Source organism: Anguilla anguilla, chromosome 14, assembly GCF_013347855.1.
Source record: "Anguilla anguilla isolate fAngAng1 chromosome 14, fAngAng1.pri, whole genome shotgun sequence".
NCBI lineage: Eukaryota > Metazoa > Chordata > Actinopteri > Anguilliformes > Anguillidae > Anguilla > Anguilla anguilla.
This window is the reverse complement of record NC_049214.1, coordinates 26,114,263-26,136,619: the sequence shown is the minus strand read 5'-3', so window position 1 is coordinate 26,136,619 and position 22,357 is coordinate 26,114,263. Positions and strand designations below refer to the sequence as shown.

The following is a 22,357-nucleotide window of genomic DNA, read 5'->3' as shown; positions in this document are numbered from 1 at the left end:
GCTTTGTGTGAAAACACGACAGCATGTTTCTGGGAAAACCTCCCACGCTCTCAAACGTCAAAAATGGAAGCAAACACAGGTGCTGCGTACGGAGGAGGTGTGCGGATAAGCAAGTCGCTTTCTCTCCGGCTGTGAGCATTACGCAGAGCTTGGCTTCAGAACAGGATGAGCGTGTGAGGGTGGAGTAGTCACTGCCACATGACGCCAATGAATTACCCTCCCTGTGAAACCCCTCCACTGTCAAACTGGTCTCAGAACAGTTTATTACTCTCCCTGTATAACCCCTCCACTGTCAAACTGGTCTCAGAACAGTTTATTACCCTCCCTGTAAAACCCCTCCAATCTCAAACTGGTCTCAGAACAGTTTATTACCCTCCCTGTAAAACACCTCCAATCTCAAACTGGTCTCAGAACAGTTTATTAGACTACTGAAAACCCCCTCCACTGTCAGGCTGGTCTCAGAACAGTTCATTACCCTCCCTTTAAAAACCTATCCAATCTGAAACTGGTCTCAGAACAGTTTATTACTCTCCCTGTAAAAACCCATCCAATCTGAAACTGGTCTCAGAACAGCCACATGCGGCAGTCCCCCAGGCAGGGATGAGGTGAGGATACTGTGGGGAAATATGATCCATGGTAACGGGCTCTCTCTGACAGTATGAGGCCATGCTGCGGGGGATGCTGCTTGCGTTTATCAGGGTCAAGGACGGCCAGCCATTTTGGTGACAACCCTTGACCTTTGACCTCCTCTAGTCGAACCCATTAAGTACCATTAACTGAACTCTATATCTGGAAAATGGGTGTACAAGTGCACGCGATTGCTCTCTGCTGTGTGTGCTTGTGTGTGTGTGCGTGTGTGTGCGTGTACGTGCGTGTGTGTGTTCCAGATCTGAGTGGCAGTAACATGGCATTCGGCCTCTGCAGCACCACCCAGTACCAGTGTGAGCCGTATAAGCAGTGCTGTCAGCGCTACAGGGGGAGGAGGGATCAGCAGCTGGGATCAGCAGCTGTCCGTCACTGGCTCTGGCTCGCCGCGCGCAGAGGAGCTTGTGATCGAACTCCAGGGGAAAAAAAAAAAAATCCCCCCGAAAATCGTACCGTCCCGTGGGAATGACGAGCCAACACCTGCCACGCGAAAGCTGAGCCAGACCCAGAGGGAACATTAGCATCGTCTGCTGCGGAGTCATCTTAGCGCGATTCACGCATCTGATCTGCATCGCATAAATGTAATTAGTTTACTCACCGGGCTCGTCATTAATATGAAAATATGAAAAAAAAGCGTCGACCTTTTCGCGAAACGTGCTGATGAGAACGAACCCGAGCAACCGAGCGAAAGTGCAGATGTTTATGTACGGTCGCACAATAATAAGATAATGTTCTGAAATGAGGCGCTCCCCGTTTGCTCGATTGTTTAGAAACTGTAATCAGAGGCTGTAATTAAGCTTGCCATAATCAAGGTTAAGAGCGCTAATTATAGACGGAGCTGAACATTTTCTCTGCGAGCTACGGCTGTATTTTTTATTTATTTATTTATTTATTTATTTATTTCCGTTGTTTTTAAAATGTAGTTTCTGCAGCCGAAAAGGACCTCAGGGATTGTTGGCCAATGTCCTCTTTGCTCCCCAGCTGGCCCGCGGTGATGGGGTGGGGGTGGGGGTGGGGGGCGGCAATGTTTGGCCGTTTAGCCCCTCAGGTCTTCAGCCTTGTTCTTTCAGATATAGAAGGCGGAGCAGTGGTAACCAACCCTGTTCCTGCAGATCTGTCATCCTCCAGGTTTTCATTTCAACCCTAATTTGACACTCCTGATTGTACTAATTAGCAGTTCCCTAACAAAGCGCACCCCATTCAACTGCTAGAGATCTCGTCGAGCTGCTAATTAGTAGAATCAGGAGTGTCAAATTAGGGTTGTAATGAAAACCTGGAGGATGATAGATCTCCAGGAACAGGGTTGGTTACCACTGAGGCAGAGCTTTGAGTTTTTGCCCTCTTTGAGTTCACTTTATGCCCCTCCCTCAAGGGGGAGGGGCTAGTGAGGCCTGTTATCTGTGTTGTGGAAAAATCCATGACATCACGTCTCTGACCTGATTGGTCAGCACCTTGGACATTTATCAGACATCTACGGCTCATTCACTGCCTGTATAAAAACAAAATAGCATCCGTGAAGGTATGACATTTTATCAGTACTAGGCGACAACACAAATCCACGCTACAGTAACGGAATGCTAATTTCTGTATCCGTCTGACCATTATTAAAGCACTGGGGTGGGACGGCGGGCTGGGTTTTTTTTTTTTTTTTTAGTTCGGTCGCCGTAGAGACCGCGGCTCATGCGCCCGAGACGATGGCGGCGGCCGCGGGACACGCCGACTGCAGACGCCTCTCAGAATGGCGCACGGCGAGGCTTCCTGTGGGGACGCGCGAGCGGAGTGTTTGGGACGTATGAATACCATTTCACTGAGGCCTGCTGTGAATGGGGCCAGCGCATTACAGTGTGACAGAGGCCCGTGGGCAGAATGGAGAGAGGGAGAGAGGGAGAAAGAGAGATGGAGAGGGGGAGAGAGAGAGTAAAGGAAAGAGAGAGGGGGAGAATGAGAGGGAGAGAGTGAGAGAAAGGGGGAGAGAGCGAAAGAAAAAGGGAGAGAGAAAAAAGGGAGGGAGAGCAAGAGAAAGAGAGAGGTTGAGAGAAAAAAGTGGGGAGAGAGAGAGAGGGAGAGTGCCGCAGAAAGAAAAAAAAGCTGTTGGGGTCATGTCAGCTGTATGGTGGCCAGCGCCGATGAAGAGAGAGAGAGGGCGTGTGGAGAGGAGGGTATGTAAAATCTCTCGGTGAATGAGGTTCTGTTCGGCAGACAAACCGGCGCTTCTCGCCCCTGGACCCCAGCTGTCCCGTGCAGCAGACCGGACCGGAGCGGGCCCGTCTCGCGCCCGTCTCCCGCCCCGCGAATTCCGCCCGCGCTCCGTGCGCGGGAGCGGGGCTGCCCTGTGCAGGCGCATAACGCGATGTGCGCTACGCGCGGCACAGGCGCCGCTGTGTTAGCGTGGCTGCTTTACCGCACGTGCGCTAGGTTAGCGTTAGCATTGGCGTTAGCCCTCGCAGGGACCGCTGCGCTCTGGCGGCGGCGGTCGCACTCCTGCGTCGCCATGGTCACCACGCGAGCGGGAACGCTATGTGTTGGCTGGGCGGACCGAGCCAGAGCGCAGCGCGGGTGCTCATCCTACCAGCTCCGCCATTCCAGACCCTTTGTGTCCATATGGGAGATACACGAACAGGAAGTCCCCCAGATCCTATCCCAGGATGCCTTGGGGTGGGGGTGTTTTTGGGGGGTGGGGATCGTGGCAGCGTCGGCTGTTGTGCACAAGCTGGCGTGTTGATCGTCGTTTATTTCTTTAGCCATAAATGTAATGTTTATTTCTTTCCCCATAGAAATTTAAATCAGAATTTTTTTTTCCTTTCATTATTTTCACACTAACTTTTTTATTTCTTCTTATTTGCCATTTATGTGTTATAGTTTATTCACAGTGCTTTGCCTTATGGGCGTAGATTATCTTGTAATAAGCTCATCGATCTCGGTTAATTGATTAATGTGAGTGTGAATTTGTGGGCCTTGCAAAAGGAACATAATTAATTGTAGAATTAATTATTTTTGTGGGGTTCCTTTTTGAAGGCAGCAGGTTTGCCTCATTCTGTAGATGTATACAAAGATATTAATACACTGATGCATGTGCATCACAGACACTACAACTGTCAGTCTGTCACTCACAAACGTTGGAACTGTCAATCAATCACAAATACTGCAGCTGTCAATCAGTAACAAAATCTGCAGCTGTGAATTAGCCACAGATGTTTCAGTGGACAATCTGAAACCCTGCGGTTAGTCTTACACAAGATTATTATGGTAATTAGTGTATGCGTTGTTACCCCATGGACACCAATATGGCCATAACACCACAGTAATTTATTCTGATTATTCAGACATGTTTTGTGGATATCAGGCAACTGTCAGAACAGTCTTGAATGTGTGAAAGAGAGCAGGAATTTCACTCTTATTTTCACTTTTATTCCTACTAATTATATGGTATGTGACTAATGTAGTCACCTGCTATCATCACTTACTTTTCTATATTTGTTTTATATATTTATTTATTTTTGCAAATATTTATTTTGTATTGCTTTGGCAACAAGGGTTGCTTTCTATTCATGCTAATAAATCCATTTGAGAGAGAGAGAGAGAGAATGTACTGTATGTGTGTGTGTTTGTGTGTGTGCAGTTGTCTATGTGTTTGTGTTCGTGTGAGTCTGAGAGAGAACTGTATGTGTGTTTGTGTGTGTGCAGTTGTCTATGTGTTTGTGTTTGTGTGTATCTGAGAGAGAGAGAGCGTGTGAATGTGTGATAAAGCTTTGGAGTGACTGTAATATTTATTCATGGAGATGCTTTTTTCCTGGCAGAAGGGGTAAACTCCAGCCTTTCCAGTAATAATGACACATTAACATCACTGCAGCGGCATTGCGCGCTCACTGTATATGTTCAGAGATCTGCGTGGAGATTATGCTTACCTCTCTCTTTATTTCTCTTTGTTCTCTCTGGCAATAAAGCCCAGATGCTCTTAAAGGGGAATTCCACTGCGAAACAGCATTAACCTCATTTAACATATCAAGGTGTAACTGATTCATTCCCTCTCTGTGGCTGCTCAAAGGTGCGGATTTGGTAGAGGTAGCCTTCCTTGTTTTTGAAGAACTACAACGGGCAGGTAATTTTAATTTGGTAATATTACCCGCCTGACCCCCCATACTGGGTGAAAGGGGTGCTGTTCCAAACTGTGAGCAGTCTTAGCTTGCGCGTTAGCTAGTGTAGTGCATTTGCTCTGTGCACTGTGTGATGTCAGAAATGACATCTCCGTTCGTACTTAACCTACGGTACATCATGCCTACGATAAACGTAGGGCTGTATATAGGCTTTGGCTGCTCAAGCATCAGACGCATGTGTTTTCAAAAGAACACAGAGACTTGACAAACTGTTTACTGAAAACATCCTCGCTTGCGGTAGAAGGACAGAGCGAATTGAGGTAATTCACTCAAACTTTGTTGACAGTGTAACTACACATGAAGTGACAAAAATCCCTACATTGAAAATGTTTAGTTTTTTAACTGGCCGCAGAACTGTTATTGCTGCAAATAGATTTCTCAGACGCACATGCTTCTGTCTTTATTCCACTAAAGCGACAAGTCAGGTGAGCCGCGTGCGTTTCGCTGTCGATGTGTCGTTTAGAAAAGCAATTAATGAACAGGAGACTAATGTGATATTCTTGTCAGATCAGCCAGGACTCCTTGGCTGGTGTTAATAAACCTCAGCCTGAGGGAATGCACCGAGTTTAAATTCAGATTGACTTCCATCAGATAACGGCTGAGTGGGCTGGCTTTGCCTTGGCTGATTTCTCCAGTGTTCCAGTGTGAGGTCTGCACACACAGCCTGCTGTGCCTGTAACCGGAATACTGACCTCCCCGCAAAACTGACCCCTCAGCCGTGACACTGGGGGGTTCCGAAAACTTACCGGGGAGAGGCAGGAAGAGGGTTTTGTATTCAACCCTTTACATGCTAACCCAAACTGTCCAAACCCTTTCATAAAAACACCTCCCTAAATTCTCCAAACCCGTTCTCAGACTCTTCATAAACTCTTCCCAACCCTTTCCCAAACTTGACCCTAAACTCAACCAACCCTTTCCCAAACTTGACCCTAGACTCACCCAACCCTTTCCCAAACCTCTCCCTAATCTCTCCCCAGCCCATTCCCCATTCCCCATCCCCCCTCTCTGTCCTCTGAGCAGGCACAGTACAGGATGCTGTGCTTGTTTGCAGGGCAACAGTGCAAGACTTTATTTTTCTCTCCAGTTGCCGGTTTAATTGATTCAGTGCTTAGCAGAGCAGTGTTCTCTCAGGCGGTGAAAGCGTGTGTAAACACTGGTCTAAAGTGTCCTTGGGGAAAGAACACAGACTTACTGTACCAGTGCGGTTTAGCCCAGCGCGCTGTTTTAGCCCGCGCTGTTTATTTATAATCTGAGGGTCATTTATTCATTAGGGAAATATATTTCCTCGCTTTGCGCTTTCGTCCGCCCCCTTCACGACGGCTACGGCGACCGAGCAGCCCGAGTTCACCTCTTATTCGGCCGCTCGAAAAGGAAGCAACCCAAACCCGTCCTCTTTGTTTCTCAGAGAATCTCTGTCCGTACACTTTCACGGCTATTTCACATTCCGAATGAAGGCCGGGTTCGGTTGGGGGGATTTACGATTGTGCGTGCGTGCGTGTGTTTGCGAAATAAAGCACAAAAAACATACACACATGAATATTGTTTATTGTCAGGCTTTCCTTTCTTTTCCTGCTGTCAGACTCATATTTTTTATACCATACTTGCAATATAGTGTTTTGATGTCTGAAGAATGTTTTCTCTACCCAGTGATGTGATTTCAATGGAAGCCCGCTTTTCCTTTTTTCGGGCTCAGACAATAGCTCTTGTTCTCGGGGAAAATCTAAGACAAAAAGATAATTGTGTCTCTTTTTTCCCTGTCTGTTTCCAGAGCTTGCTCTTGTACCTGCCAGGCTGTGACAGCTCGGAGTCTGCCATGTTTAAATATCTCCCTCTGCCTGCAGAGATTAATAATGCCAGGGAATTTGGCAGCTGTGCTTTTGAGTACCGAGACTGGCATGGTGGGGCTGTGTGTCAGTACTGCTCAGTGCAGTTTCTGTGTGCCAGTACTGCTCAGGGCCGTTTCTATGTGTCAGTACTGTTCAGGGATGTTTCTGTGTGTCAGTACTGCTTAGAACAGTTTCTGTGTGTCAGTACTGCTCAGGGCAGTTTCCGCATGTCAGTACTGCTCTGTGCGGTTTCTGTGTGCCAGTACTGCTCAGGGCCGTTTCTATGTGTCAGTACTGTTCAGGGATGTTTCTGTGTGTCAGTACTGCTCAGGACAGTTTCTGTGTGTCAGTGCTGCTCAGGGCAGTTTCCGCATGTCAGTACTGCTCTGTGCGGTTTCTGTGTGTCAGTACTGCTCAGGGCAGTTTCTGTGTGTCAGTGCTGCTCAGGGCAGTTTCCGCATGTCAGTACTGCTCGGTGCAGTTTCCGCGTGTCAGTACTCCTCAGGGCAGTTTCTGTGTGTCAGTACTGCTTAGGACAGCTTCTGCATGTCAATACCGCTCAGGACAGTTTGTGTGTGTCAGTACTGCTCAGGACAGATTCTGTGTGTCAGTACTGCTCAGGACAGATTCTGTGTGTCAGTACTGCTTAGCTGAAGGCAGAGGTGAAGTGAGGCTGTGTCTGTACTGTGCCGTGACTCTCCCTCCACGAGACACACAGTTCATTACTGGCTGTGTGCTGCGTCCTTAGAGACAGAAGAATCCTAGAGTAAGCGAAAATTCTGGTGAAATTCTGGTGAAATTATGTTTAATGGCATTAGTCCTGTATATTTTCATCTCCCACTCAACAGGGGGAGTCTTGAAGCCCCTTAAAGCAAACGTCTTCTTCTTCTGTTACTTCCGTGTGCCTTGAGCCCACATGGTGCCCTTTGAGTTTCTTTCATTCGCAGCTAATTTGTACTTTCTTCTATATTTGTAAAGCCATTTCCAGGAGGGCCCGTGCTGACGCAAGTCGCTCTCTGAAGACGTGGAGGGGTTTATTTAAAGCCACCTGTTTCCCCTCCGACAGGAAGTGAGCCCCAGGTACTGCAGAGCCGCACAGGGACCACCAGCGGCCGTCTCTCTTTGCTCCACCATAGAGTTCATTCGCTTTTTTTTTTTTTTAGCTTGCGCTAATCAGCCGGAATGCCGTTGACCGCAGAAGCCTGACCTTCCCCTGACCCCTGTGCGGTGTCAGGTTAAGAGTCGGCTGCAGTGCCGTTTTGCAGGTCTGCAATGATGCATTGTGGGAATGCAGTGACGGAGGGCAGTGCCTGGCCGCCCTGTCGGGGGTAAAGTGCGGACGTTCGCCCCCGCTTTATGCTCCGCAGGATGAGAAATAGTGACAGGTGGACGCGTACATCATCCTTAAAGGACGGCGACTTGCTAGTGGCTTGCTAGTTCAGCGTTTGTTTACTGTGGGTGGTCCTGAGAAACATTCTCCGTTAATCCTGTTCAATCTCAGCAGTGTTTAGAGAGGTGATGTCTGGCATTTAAGTTTACTTCTTGGTCCCTGACCCCCCCCCCCTTCCCCCCCCAAGGAGGATGAACAATCACTCTTCCTCCTCCTCTTCTGTTACCCTTATGGATCTGGGGCAGAGAGAAAGCCCCACCCACAGCATCATGTCAATCATGTGGAAGGCCCTCCCCTTCTCCACACTGTCTCCACCTCCCTGTGTAATCATCAGTCACGATGTGGTAGAGCTGCCTTTTAGCACACGCACTGGGATACTGTTAATACCGCTGTGTGTATATACGTGTGTGTGTTTGTGTTTGTGTGTGTGTTTGTGGGGACGACGAGGTGGACCACAGTAAAACATCACCTCTGATCCGTCCGCACCGCACACCTGAGGCGTTTTTTCGGTTAGCGGGCGCCTGGTCGCGTGGTGGACGCGGCGGTAGACTCCTCCTCCTCCTCCTCCGTGCGGGACGGCGAGCCGGCGGTCCGCGGTGGCGCTCGGGCGGGAGACGCGCTGTAATTAAAAGGCCGCTCTCCCCGAGGAGGCTGAGCGGCGGGGACGCGGACAGCTCTGATTAATACGTCTCCCGAAACCACCGGCTCCCGCGTAGCGGCCGCGCTGACCTTTCGCTTGTAAGCGGCGAGTGAGAGAGCGAGCGAGCGAGCGAGCCTCTCCCTCTCCCTCTCCCGTGTGAAATCAGCCTGATTTATGGGGACCGGTCCCTGCATGCATATTCGGGCTCCGTAATGATCCGGGTGATGGAGTGCGTCGCTGTGTGGAACTTCGGTGTGTGGGTGTTGGGGGTGTGGGGTTGGTTGAGGGGGGGGGGGGGGGTGCCTTAGATGTCGCTATCATTCAGGTTTGATTGAGAACTACTGACACCTCCTAGCACCATGGTAACCAATCCTGTTCCTGGAGATCTACCGTCCTGTAGGTTTTCATTACAGTAATGATTTGGCACGCCTGATTCTAATTAGCAGCTCAAGGAGAACTCTCGCTGTTGAATGAGGTGTGCTTTGTTGGGGTTGGAGTGAAAACCAAACAGGACGGCAGATCTCCAGGAACAGGGATGGTTGCCACCGTGCTGGCAGGTTCTGTAAGGGCCAGAGAGAGAGAAGGCCAGGTGACACAGACCAGCTTCTTGCGATCCGAATCTGGCCTCGTTCCACAAGGCGAGGCGAGGGGAGTGCAGAGCAAGATCAGCGTGGGACCTTGGCCCGGGCGGGGCGAGAGTGGGGTGGGTTCAGGAGAACACCCTGCAGGCTGGCTGGCTTTCACGCGGCCCGAGCCAATGAACTGTGCCGCTCCAACTTACTGGGGCCAATCAGGAGCAACCCACCCGGGCAAGCCGTCTGCCAGAGTCATTCCTTCAGCTGGACATTGTGCAAGTGTGTGTGGGTGTGTGTGTGTGTGTGAGAGAGAGAGAGAGACCTATAGCACTGTCAGCATTATAACAGACTTGTAATAATAAAAATTTGACGATGAGCCTAAATTCAATTTCCTAGGTTTAATTAGCCCTAGGTTAATTAAAAAAGAAACAAAGACAAATGCTTAGTGCTTCAAATTTTCGGCTTCTGTGAGGAATCAGTGGTATTTAACACCAAACTCTACGGGTCTAACCATACGCTAAACTTCTACTGTCCCTACTCCATTCTACTGCCCCTGCTTACTGCCGTAAACCTACCCCATTCTACTGCCCCTGCTCACTGCTGTAAACCTACCCAATTCTACTGCCCCTGCTTACTGCCCTAAGCCTACTCCATTCTACTGCCCCTGCTCCATTCTACTGCCCCTGCTCATCGTTCTAATCCTTCTCCATTTTACTGCTCACTCTCCTAAGCCTACTCCATTCTACTGCCCCTGCTCACTGCTGTAAACCTACCCCATTCTACTGCCCCTGCTCACTGCTGTAAACCTACCCCATTCTACTGCCCCTGCTTACTGCCCTAAGCCTACTCCATTCTACTGCCCCTGCTCCATTCTACTGCCCCTGCTCATCGTTCTAACCCTTCTCCATTTTACTGCTCACTCTCCTAAGCCTACTCCATTCCACTGCCCCTGGTCTAAACCTGTTCCATTCTACTGCCCCTCCTCACTGCTGTTGAGATAATGACAGGCTCCTATCTAATCAAACATCACAACAGAGAAGCCTGAATCGCACCCGATACGCAGCATCACACACCTGGAGCAATATTCCTTCTCCGCCTCTCTCGTTCTGTCAGCCATCGTGGCACCCACACATTCCGTGGTTCAGGCAGCCATTTTGGCTCTTTCGCCCTGTTTGGATAGGCAGACGTTCACAGAGCCGTGAAGGTGCAGTGAAGCGCTCAGCGTTAGAGAAGTCACTGCACTCGCTCTGTAAATATTTGTATGGAGATAGGATGGCTGGTGAACACCTGGTGACAGCCATGTTCTAAACTGAGATAATGTATGCATGAGAGCAGAGGCTAATAGAGCTGTTCAGTGTGAGCGCGGTAAGACTTTCTCATTACAATGTGAGACATGTTTTGATTAAGGACAGTTTTGAAAACGGGGGAATCTGATTTAAAAAAAGCAAGGGTCTGGACTGTCTGGGGTACGTCTGTCCCTGTTAAGGACACACACATACACACACACACAAAGCACGTGTCCGTAGATCATGGGTAGGTTGCCCTAGTCCTGGAGGACCAGTGACGTATCTGGGTTGTGTTCTGTCTGAACTTGGCCGCAGTTTGATGGATTATTACGGGTCTAATACTGAATATTCATGGCCTGAATGCTCTGAAGCATTGAGGTCTTCCAGCACATGGTCACCTGTGTTCTTCGAGCCTAATTATTCATCCAGTTACAGGTTTGTACGGAGCTAAAACCTGGGACATCTCTGACACTCCAGGACCAGGGCTGCCTACCCCTGCTGTAGATGTACCAAGGCTCAAGGCTTAAAGGGACATTTGGATATGGGGTCAGGGATAGGAGTTATGGTTAAAATGAGGGTTTAGGGGTTCGAGTAATCGAACCTGGGTTTGAGAATACAGGGTTAGGTCTAGGGGTTAGGGATTCGGCCAAGGTCATGGTTTAGATCGCTCTGGAGATGAGGAGTTATACAGAAGAAAAGTTTGAGTGAACCTCCGTGGCCTCTTGAGGTTTGGCGCTCTTCACTAACCCTAATGAGAGTGGCTGGGATGATGCTGGTTTGCGGGTAAACACAACTGCAGCGCCGCGAACACGTGTAGTGTTCCCTTTCTGTTTAGATACGGCAATTAGACGCAGGCAGCAAACGCATGCGCTGCGGCTGGAGCAAACAGCGCTGTGCGCTCTACAGGCGAGCAGAGCGATGACTCCTGTGAACACCTCATACCTTAACCTCAGTTTGATTCCGCTGAATTCTCCGGTGGTGGGCTCCTTTTATAATGAACAGATCAGTATGAGTTGTGTGGAGGATGTTTGGCATCGGGGGATAAACACACATGCTCTTTGTTATTTTAACATTTGTCACGTGTCAGGCATCGATGCAGCAGCACTAGCATGTGTAGCAGACGGTGTGGACTAATGATGTCATCACTTTTAAGTCCCTGAATTGAATTTTCAGCAATTGTCATTTGAGAATATTATTATGTCAAAATGTACAAAATGTGTAGTGTGTTTTCCGACTTTTTTCCCCCGAGTAACTGCAATGATTCACAAGTTTCAAATGAGTACAAAAGATTCTGTCTCATTTGTCATTTACTTTAATTACTTGTTTTTAATGACTGATGTGATTGGGAAGTTCATAAGCAGTGTATTAAATAAGGTTCAAATTCTCTGTCTCCCTCTCTCCCTCTTTCTTTCTTTCTCTTTCTCTCTCCCTCTCCCCCCCCCCCCCCCCCGCCTCAGGTTCTACCGTGGCGATTACCTCATCGACGTGTGCATAAACGACTACCTGGACGTGTACTGCCCGCACTACGAGGACTCTGTTCCCCTGGAGCAGGCCGAGCACTACGTCCTGTACATGGTGAACTACGACGGCTACACCGTCTGCGACCACAACTCCAAGGGCTTCAAGCGCTGGGAGTGCAACCGGCCGCACTCCCCCAACGGCCCGCTGAAGTTCTCCGAGAAGTTCCAGCTCTTCACCCCGTTCTCGCTGGGCTTCGAGTTCCGGCCGGGCCGAGAGTACTACTACATCTGTGAGTGAGCGTGCGCGGTCCGCTAGCACGGCCGCCTTCTGCCTGCCTGTCTGTCCGCCTGCGTTTGCGCTGTCGCCGCGGCGTTTAAAATGGCCGCCGGTTTCATTTCTTCAGGCCCTCGATGGAATGTGCTTTGAATGACATTTATACAATTGCTTCATGAAAAACTTTAATTTAATTAACTTTAATTGGAATTGTAAATGATGACAATTATTATTGTATACTCTTCTTTTTCTGCTTCTTCTTCTGCCTGTACTACTCCTACTACTACTACTACTACTTCTTCTTCTTCTTCTGCTTCTTCTGCCTGTACTACTACTACGACTACTACTACTACTTCTTCTTCTTCTTCTGCTTCTTCTTTTTCTGCTTCTTATAGCAATTGATAGTAATAATAATAATTTGAATTGTAAAATATGCCTTTATAGGTTTCAGTACAACAGGTGTGTTTTTATTCTCTTATTGAAATGAGACGCTCACGGAGTACAGTTCATTCGCTCACACAACGGCGAGCAGCGAGCGCACGATCTCGGCCCCGGGTTTCGGAGTAAACTCGGCGCGGAATTATCCTGTTTTTGTCATTCTTGGCAAAGCGACTCGAGCGGTAATAATAAACCTCAGGAAAAACATCTTGACAGTCGTCAGCTCTTTCTAAAGAGCCCTTTGTTCCAAAACGCTCGGTCTCAGCTATTTTCACCGGGGGGGGGGGGGGGCGGCTTTTTATAAACAACCGTCTGTATATCCGCGGCCCTCCCCGCTCCGAGCCAGACTCCCCGACCGGGAGGCTCGGAGTCTAAATAAGATATGAGACGGGCCGCGGGACGCTTCGAACCCGGTCCGTCTGGAGGAAGAACGATGCGCGGTCGGGCCGAATGGTGACGGATAGGCCGCGCAAATTGTAGCTCGTCTGAAGGCTTGTCTGATCTCCATGAGAGCCCAGGTATAAATGACTTTATTCACAGGGCAGCTTGGAAAAATACACCAGCTTTATTTCACTGATATTCATCGAAATATATTTGACTAATTAAGAAGAAAACCACGCTGGGCGTGCTTCTGGGTGACCGCAGGCCTGTTTGCCTGTGCGGTGGGGACGGGGCTCGTCCGTAGCGTTAGGCCCTTGAGATGCTAACAGGTTTCTCTTGCTAATAAGTTTCTCGAGCAGCTGGAGCGCAGTTTGAGCTGGCTGCGCGCGAGCGGCGCGCGGAGCTGTCCTCGGCGCGCCGGCCCGGTTCAATCAGCTGTTTCCTGTCACGGCGAGGCGGTTTTACACCGCGGCGAAAGTAAAGAGCGCGGACGTTAATCAGAACCGTCCTTAATAAGACCCCCGCTAAAGCCTCTTCCTGTTCCGCTGTCCCGTCACGTCTCCGACTGAATAATTATCTCTCACGTCCCTCGAGAAGTTTCCCGGAACTAAAAAAAAATTAAATTTTGATTAAAATGGCAATTTGCGTTACTGTGCTCAAATTCTCAGAAAAAGAGAGAGCGGAGTTATTTGCCAAGGGAAAGGGGGGCGGGGGGGGGGTGGATTTACAGTACTCTCCCCACTCCCAGTTTTCACAGCACGGTTTCCAGAATTTTCCGTAACCAAAGCCGCGGCCCACAGCAAACAGAAGGCATTAAACGCGTGACTGCGGCTGAATCAGGGCTCGGCTGGATGCGGAGGTGTGAAATTATTCTCCGTAATGGACGTCCCGTTGAAAGTATTTTCCCGGTTGTTTTGTTTGTTATTTTTTTTTGGAGGAAACAAACCGAAGACCCGAAGTCTCGCCTGTCGTCTTTCCCAGAGCAGAGCTGTGTCGTGTGTTTGATGTGGGATTCTTTAGTTCTCTTGCTGCTTCTGTTCAGGATTTTTTTCCTGCTCCATGCCTGGGGTTTCCTCAGAGTGCACTTTGACCCCAGGGCCGGTGTTTATTTATTATTTTTTTTGCTGAAACTTTATCGACCTGCTCCTGCCGTTGACAGTTCGAGGCGCGGCAGAGGTGTGGACGGCGCGCGCCAGAACGAGGTCTTCGGTCTGGCAGCTGAGAATGAGCGCGTGTAGCGGGAGAAGCAGAGCATGCTGGGACATCTCTTGTTCGCCTTCGCCGGGGTCCTGTCTATCTGTGTATGAGCAGATGGATTTTTAGCCTGGGGTAGAAATAGAGGGACGCACTGGGCCTGCGTGCAGCCGATATCCCCGCTAAAGGAAGGTCTGAGGAGGTCAGGGCCCCACGCCGCGGGGTCAGAGGTCAGCCCATCTCCCGTCGCTCGGGGGAACCTAGGGCCCTGAAATTCCTCGGACGGCGCATTTTTCCAGCTAAGGGATTTTGAGGTCAGACCCTCATTAGTGCCGATAGAAATCTGATATCGGGACAGCTCTTCAGGTATCAGGGCTGTTATGGAACGTTTCTGTTCGCCCGGTTTACCACGCGCACGGATGGAAACACAGGAATGCAGATAACGGGCCTGAAGAAACTGGTTCTCCACGGCTGTGGACTGCTTAGCCTGTCACTGATAAGCCCAGCGCGAGGACTGACTGGGCGTGGCACGGTTTTGAGCGGTGGTGTGGCAGCGGGTGATGACCCTGGTTTGATCACGCAGGTTGGGATAATATTTAGAAGAAGCCAACCCCCCTCATCCCGAAGCTTACATGGTCTTACAGTGTGGTCTGACCATGGGGAACCTGGGGGGGTGACTGTGGCCTATCATTGGTGGAGCTGTGTTGCTCAGCCCCCCCTCCAAAGCTGACACGGTCTGACGGTGTGGTCTGCCCAGGGGGAACCTGGGGTAGTGACCGTGGCCTGTCATTGGTGGAGCTGTGGTGCTCTGTACCTACACCCCCCCCCCCCCCCATCCCATCCCATCCCGTCCTGCTGTGGACGTAAACAGCGGCCCGCTGTGCGGCTGGGAATGCAATCACGAGCACGGCGTTCCCATTCTGTGATCTCATAATAAGGACGCGCGGTGCCTGATGAGTGCTCTGCGCTGGTTATCATATAAAAGGCCGGCCCGCTCTCTGTCTGCGCACTCCTGCCATCCTTCATCCCTCCTGCCGAGGACCCCGGGGACGCGGCGTCGCTGCTGTTGTGTCTGTGCGTGTGTGTGTTTGTGTGTGTGTGTTTGTGTGTGTGTGTGTGCGTGCGTGCGTGCGTGTGTGTTTGTGTGCATATGAGTGTGTGTGTGTGTGTGTGTGTGCGCGTATGAGTGTGTGTGTGTGTGTGCGTGTGTGTGTGTGTGTGTGTTTGTCTGTGTGTGTGTGTGTGTGTGTGTGTGTGTGTGTGTGTGTGTGTGTGTTTGTCTGTGTGTGTGTGTGTGTGTGTGTGTGTGTGTGTGCTCGTATGAGTGTGTGTGCGTGTGGACGTGTGGATCTCATGGTGGGTGCTGGCTGAACTCCCTGTTTCCCGTAATCTCAGGAGAGTGGAGTCAGTCTGGTGCTGTGGGCCGGCGTCGCCCGCGGCGCCCGTACGGGCGCGTATCTCGCCATCGCAGAGCGTGAAAACAACGCCGTGGGAGCGCTGGGGCGACGCTCCGTCCCCCTCGCCGCTCGCCCTGCGCCTCTGTGTCTGCACGTCCTGCTCTGCGCCGCGTTCCAGCCGCTGGGTCCAATCATTGCAGGTTTTTTTTTTCAAATCCAAACTGCCCAGATGACTCCCTCCGAATCATCGATCCGAAATCAGCGTGAATCTGTTTGTGGGATTGATTTTAGGGGTGTTTCAGACCACAGAGCGAACTCCTTCCCTCACACATTTGAGGGGTTCTAAGGGGGCTGTCGAGCATCCCAGTGTATTTTGGGAAGGTTCTTGGTTGGTGAAAGTCCACCTCTCCCCTACCCGGCTACCCAGAATCCTATGGGCGCAACTGAATGGGTAGTTGAGAAACAATGGGGACTGGGTTCTGTGTGTGCGATTCCTGAAGGTGCTCCAGAAGAGAGTAGGAGTAGGTCTTCAGTGATTTCTGTGTCAGTTGCAAGAAGGGGAGTCAAATTGCGATGGCTTTTTGGCCCCTGGCACGAATGAACACATTCAGCCGCCTCTTCCCTGTACTGAACGCCCCGCTCGTCTGTGCTAAGGGGGCGGGGGGGTTCTGAGTACAAGGCCTCACCTGTTCTCCACGGCATCCTGACCTGAGGGCTTGCTTCAGTTGGGGGGGCCACGCCTCCCTGGCCCTCAGCCAATAGAAGCGGGAGGAGCAGGTGTTGTTTGTCCAATCCGCTCCAATTATCGACCGGCAGAAATAGGCAGTTAGGCTGAAGTTTACTCCTCCGGGAGCCCTTTGGGCTGCAATACGACCCGCCTGCGTCCTCTTCCCCGAGACCCGCGCAGTCAGCAGGGCCTAGCGCTGGTCTCGTCTGAGAGCCAATCGCCGCCTCCCCCTCGTAACGCCGGGTAACGGCTGACCGACAGCCGCTTGCCGCGTCCGTTTGTTTTTTTATTTTTTTTATCTGCCGCAGGTGTTTGTCTGCCTCGGTGCGGCGGGGACGGCCCTGTCCGACCGCTTGGGGCTGCTTCTCGTTAGCGCGTAGCGGAGTCCCGCCGGCACCGATCGGGTGCTCGAGCGGAATGCCGAGGGCTTCCCGGCGCATTCCCCGTGTTCCCGGGGTTGGGGTTGGGGGGGGGGGGGACGGGGGCGGGGGGCGGAGATCGCGTTACGAACAGCGCGGAGTGCAGCCGGGGGGAGGGCGGGCGGGCGCGCGGGAGAAGATGCTATCGCGGCTTCGTTTCGAGCGCTAATAGGCGGCCCTTTGTGTGGAGGACAAATTGAGAAGCGTCGCCCGGGGCTGACGTGACGGGAAAGCCGCATTCTTTAGCAGCCGAGCGGTTAGCGTGTTCCCTCAGGGAAACGAGACGTTCGGGCGCTGCCGCGGGGGTGGGGAGGGGGGCAGGGGGGAGGCCGCTGCGTCCGAGAACCTTTCCCTAACGTCGCCGAAACATCTGGAGAACGCTACGGGCCCCCGAGCGCAGCCGAGAGAGTTCTGTAGTCCGGAGCGGGAGACAGGAAGCGGTTAGCGTCAGGCCTGAGCTGAACCGCTCCCGTCCGCTGCTCCAGGAGCGTAGCCTCCAGGGCTAATAAGCGGCCGGGGTCGGACCAGAGCCGCCCTTCCCGCTCTTAACCGTCCGAAAGCGACGGCGAAGCCGACGTTTGCGACGCCGCGGTGTAAGTGCGTTAGCGGGCGAAGGCCTCGGCGAAAGCGGAGAGTCGCTCTCGTTTGACGGACGGGGTCCGGGCCTGAGCACCGAGCTTATCAGACGAGCCGGAGGCGGATCTGAGAGGGGGGAGGTGAACTCCGCGCTCTCGTAACCTGGCGGGTTTAATGAGACCAGCAGAGCCGCGAAACGCTAATCAGACAGACGGCGTTGAGCGGCGGCAGAGCGAGCTTCTGCTGGCCCCCACCCACCACCGCCCCCCCCCCCCTGCCCCCCCCAGCCAGAAATAAAAATAGAGATGCACAGACAGATATGGAAATGGGCAAATAGATGAAGAGATAGACAGCGAGAGAAATGGACAGAGAGATGCCCCAACACTCTCTGCGATTGTGAATTTTAACTACCTCATGCTACCTTATGCACCTACTTTTGCTAACAAATCAACTCTATGATGTAAAGAATTTATTTCATTTTTTCAGTCCAACTTCGAGGTTCTGTTCTCTTGATTGATGTGCTGAGGTCATTCTGAGTGGGGAGGAATCCGATGTGAAGTAGCTGCCAGTCATTCGGAGCTGAATTACAGGCCGCTATGGGTTAGCGAAACCGCAGCTGCTCAGTGCTAGCCTCTGCTGCGGTGGTAGCCCTTTCGCTAATGTCTGTGACAGCCGCACCATCGCCTTGCTGGAGGCTTGGCGGGCGGATGGCCGCTGGGGTGCCCAAGTGCGTGCGCTTCGCTTTTAGCCTGTGACAGATCATTGGCCTGTTGGGTTCATACGATGGAGTGATTTACTGCCTCAAAACCACAAATCCCAACCACCCTCAGTTCCACTGGCCACGACCTCCAGTCCAGCTTCTCTGATGCGTCGCTCACCATTAGTTCTGCTTTACAGAGAAACTACATCTCTCTGACAGGAAGTCAGTGAGCCTGAGCAGACTGTATTTTCTGAAGCCCCCTGACCGGACCTGTTTCCCTTCTCTGAGCTTCAGTCTAACCTCAGAAACCTTCTAGGAGCTTCAGTCTAACCCAGAAACCTTCTCCTGAGATTCAGTCTAACCCCAGAAACCTTTTCCTGAGATTCAGTCTAAACTCAGAAACATTCTAGGAGCTTCAGTCTAACCCCAGAAACCTTCTCCTCAGATTCAGTCTCACCTCAGAAACCTTTTCCTGAGATTCAGTCTAAACTCAGAAACCTTCTAGGAGCTTCAGTCTAACCCCAGAAACCTTCTCCTGAGATTCAGTCTAACCTCAGAAACCTTCTCCTGAGATTCAGTCTAACCTCAGAAACCTTCTCCTGAGATTCAGTCTAACCTCAGAAACCTTCTCCTGAGATTCAGTCTAACCTCAGAAACCTTCTCCTGAGATTCAGTCTAACCTCAGAAACCTTCTCCTGAGATTCAGTCTAACCTCAGAAACCTTCTCCTCTTCCACAGCCTCCACCATCGCAGAGAATGGCCGGAGAACCTGCTTGAAGCTGAAAGTTTTCGTCCGACCGTCGAGTAAGCGGCCAAATTCAGACCATGACATCAGTCAGAATGCCCTGCTGTAGTCTGTTTGCTGTAATCGCTGTTCCTGCTTTAGCTACTGATGGTATTAAATTAGCATAAAACCTGAAACAAAGATGCTGTACTGCACGAGTGGATTTAAAGATGTGCATTTCTTCCAGCTCACTACTCCATGAAGAGCTTCTGTTATTTAGTCCTGCAGCAGTTGTGTCTTCATAAAAAATATTTAAAAAAACATCTGGTCACAATTATTTTATACTTTATATTGAAGTGAATTTTCATCCCTGTCTTTTATTATAGATGGCTGTGTGAAAACCGTAGGCGTTCACGATCACGTTTTTGATGTCGACAAAGTGGACAATTCCTTAGAGCCACGTGGTAAGTATGAGCGGGTCTCTCTCTCTCTCTCTCTCTCTCTCTCTCTCTCTCAATTCAGCGTGATTCAAATTGAGCTTCATTGGCATTGACAAACTAGTTGTGTTGCCAAAGCATAGTAAGCAAATATGCAGTGAAAGACAAGCATTTATTTTTCTGTCTCTCTGCTCCCTGTCTGCCTTGCACCATGGGTTGTCCCTTTATGCTTTGAGAGATATATATTTTTTTCTTGAATATGTATTTTATTCTCCTGTATTAATTATATGTCTTGTGTGTCATTGTTAAGTATTTAATTGTGAATTGCTTTGGCAATATTGTTTATATGCAGGCATACGAATAAGCCATTATTGATTAGATTGAATTGAGACCGAGAGAGAGAGAGAAACATAAAGTGAGAGAGTGAGAGAGACAGAGTGAGAGCGAGAGAGAGAAACAGACAGACAGAGAGAGAGAGAAACATAAAGTGAGAGAGTGAGTGAGAGAGAGAGAGCGCTATAGTAACGAGCGCTGTTTTCCCTCTGTAGCATGCTGTCGTTCCTGTCTTTGTTCTTTGATTGCGTTTCCTGTGAGCGCGGCGGGCGGCGATAAGGCCACCTCCACCGAATTCACATTCACTCTCAGCTTCCCCCAGAGCGGAAATAACCGCTGACGCCCGCGGAAATTAGCGGCCAAAGCTCTCCCAAGGCCGTGAGCCAGTTCGGTTTGTTTCTGAAGTACCCAGATTGTTCCTGCCCATATGGAAATGAACGGGCGAACGGCTGTGTCTCTTCCTAGGGGCTGGCTGTTGATCCTGTATTCCCTTCTTTAGACCATAACTCAAGTGGCACTGACAGTTTTCTGTATCTATCTTCCTCTCTCTCTCTCTCTCTCTCTCTCTCTCTCTTTCTTGTTCTCCCTCTGTTTTTCCTCCTTGTAGACGACACCAGTCACGAGTCGGCCGAGCCGTCCCGGAGCGATGTGAACGCGACCGGGTGCCCCCGGACAGGCTGGCCCCTGCTGGGCCCCGTTCTGCTGCTTTTGGCTGTGCTCTCCGGGTTATAGCACCCCCAGCTGGTCGAAGGAGTGCAGCGCATGGCCTCCTGGGTGCTCGTGTGCACATCGCCCCCCCTCCCCACCAGCCACCTGACGGTGGTGGGGGGGGGGGGGGGGGGAGTGGGGGGAAGCTACTCAAGGAACACTCTTTTTAGCGGATGTTTAATTTGTCTTTCTGAAGCACTGACGATTTGAGATAAAAGCGGAACAGCCAGTCTCTCCCCACGAAGTTCAGTCACCAAAACCACGAGGACGAAACAATGCCAAAACCGAACTGGAAAGCCCGTGCCTGCACTGGTCATATTTTTCTGTGGAATTTTTTATTTTGTCATTATTATTTTTTTTTTCTGAGTCCCCCTCCCATCCTCACACACAAACACACACACACACACACACACGCACGCAGGTGAACGTGCGCACCGGTGGGTTTCTCCGCTGCGGCGAAGGACGTTTTCGAGCGTCGGGTCGTTGTCGTTCGGAAGAGACGAGATAAAGAAATGGGAACTGACAGCTCTGGGAAAACAAACCACCTACCGGGAGGAAACAACAACTGGAACTGACCCCTGACCCCTGACCCCTTCTCACACTTCGAGCCGCTGGGGCACGTTTGTGAGCGACCGCCCCGAGTCGGAGGAGAGCGGCGGGCAGCGCTCCTGCCTAATCCTGCGTGGGGCGGGTTCTCGGGCCGCTCTGCGATTCTCCGAGTGAACTGTGAAGCCTTGGGCTGTTCCGGCCCATGCGTCTAAACCAGAAATAAGGCCGAAGCTTTCCAGCCTTGCTATCTTCTCAGACACGCAGTGAACTCCTATCCGCTCTTCACTACCCGGGAGATGAGGGGCCGCGGAAACAACTGCTTTCGGAGAGAGAGAGAGAGAAGGAGAGGCAGAGAGAGCATCTCCAAATGAACCCCAAGACTCTTTTTTTTAAAGAGCGATGTCCCAGTTTTCGACGGCTCTGATTATATCAAATCAAGGTGACGCTGTGGCTCTGACTCATACGAACGTAAATAAACATCTTGGGCCGGAGATTTGTGGGAATGTTTGAACGCTTTCCGAAACTAGAGGTCAGGCAGGAGACGGATGTGTTTGCGCTGAAATGAATCGCAACCCTTTTAGAGTAACATTTTGTAACAAGAATCTTATCTTTCTTATAGCCGATCTATTAACCGGATATTGCAGAAATGACAGGCTGCGTCCCTGGATGTCGTATTGATTCTCGGTCTGGTCCGTAAACTGGGGTGGGGGGGGGGGGGGGGGGGGTGGGGAGGGGGGTGGGGGAGCTCATCTCATTTAACATCCCGTTTGACGCGCTACTGCACCTACCTGCCCCACCCGCCCCCCCCCCCCCCCCCCCACACCACAAACGCTTGTACCTGTGCGTACCCGCACACTATCAGGGATATACCAGTGCTTTGCCATGAAATCGTATTAAATAAATAAAAATACCTTTTTTTTTTTTTTTTTTTTGCTTTTTTTTTTTTTTTGGTGAGACAACCAGGCTCACACGTGGATTTCAAATAGGTCCTTTATCTATTTCCTCAAAATTCATGTATTTATATGAATAATTAGTAATTATTATCATAATTCTGTTTAGTAATAATTATATTCCGTGTTTTATAACTCACAGCTAAAGTGCTAAAAGGAAATGGTTTTTGGTCTCTTTTTATAAATTGTATCTGCAACACGCCTGTAGAGAGATGGCAGTGGGCATGCTGGTGTAGAGAGAGATAGCATTGGGCATCACGGGCGTAGAGAGATGGCAGTGGGCATCATGTGTAGAGAGATGGCAGTGGGCGTGCGGGTGTAGAGAGAGATGGCATTGGGCATCACAGGCATAGAGAGATGGCAGTGGGCATGCGGGTGTAGAGAGAGATGGCATTGGGCATCACGGGCATAGAGAGATGGCAGTGGGCATGCGGGTGTAGAGAGATGGCAGTGGGCATGCTGGTGTAGAGAGAGATGGCATTGGGCATCACGGGCAAAGAGAGATGGCAGTGGGCATGCTGGTGTAGAGAGATGGCAGTGGGCATGCTGGTGTAGAGAGATGGCAGTGGGCATC

General features: G+C 50.8%; 1 protein-coding gene across 1 annotated transcript in view; it reads left to right on the top strand.

The window, feature by feature from the left end:
• The window catches only part of LOC118213285 (ephrin-A5b-like), a 76,648-nt gene extending 55,117 nt beyond the window's left edge, over nucleotides 1-21,531 (top strand). Inside the window, exons 3-6 of the mRNA XM_035392144.1 lie at nucleotides 11,974-12,266; nucleotides 18,821-18,886; nucleotides 19,193-19,270; nucleotides 20,184-21,531. Of these exons, the coding sequence (XP_035248035.1) occupies nucleotides 11,974-12,266; nucleotides 18,821-18,886; nucleotides 19,193-19,270; nucleotides 20,184-20,308 (562 nt within the window). The 3' untranslated portion in view covers nucleotides 20,309-21,531. The remainder of the gene's footprint in view (nucleotides 1-11,973; nucleotides 12,267-18,820; nucleotides 18,887-19,192; nucleotides 19,271-20,183) is intronic.
• The last annotated feature ends 826 nt before the right edge of the window (nucleotides 21,532-22,357 follow it).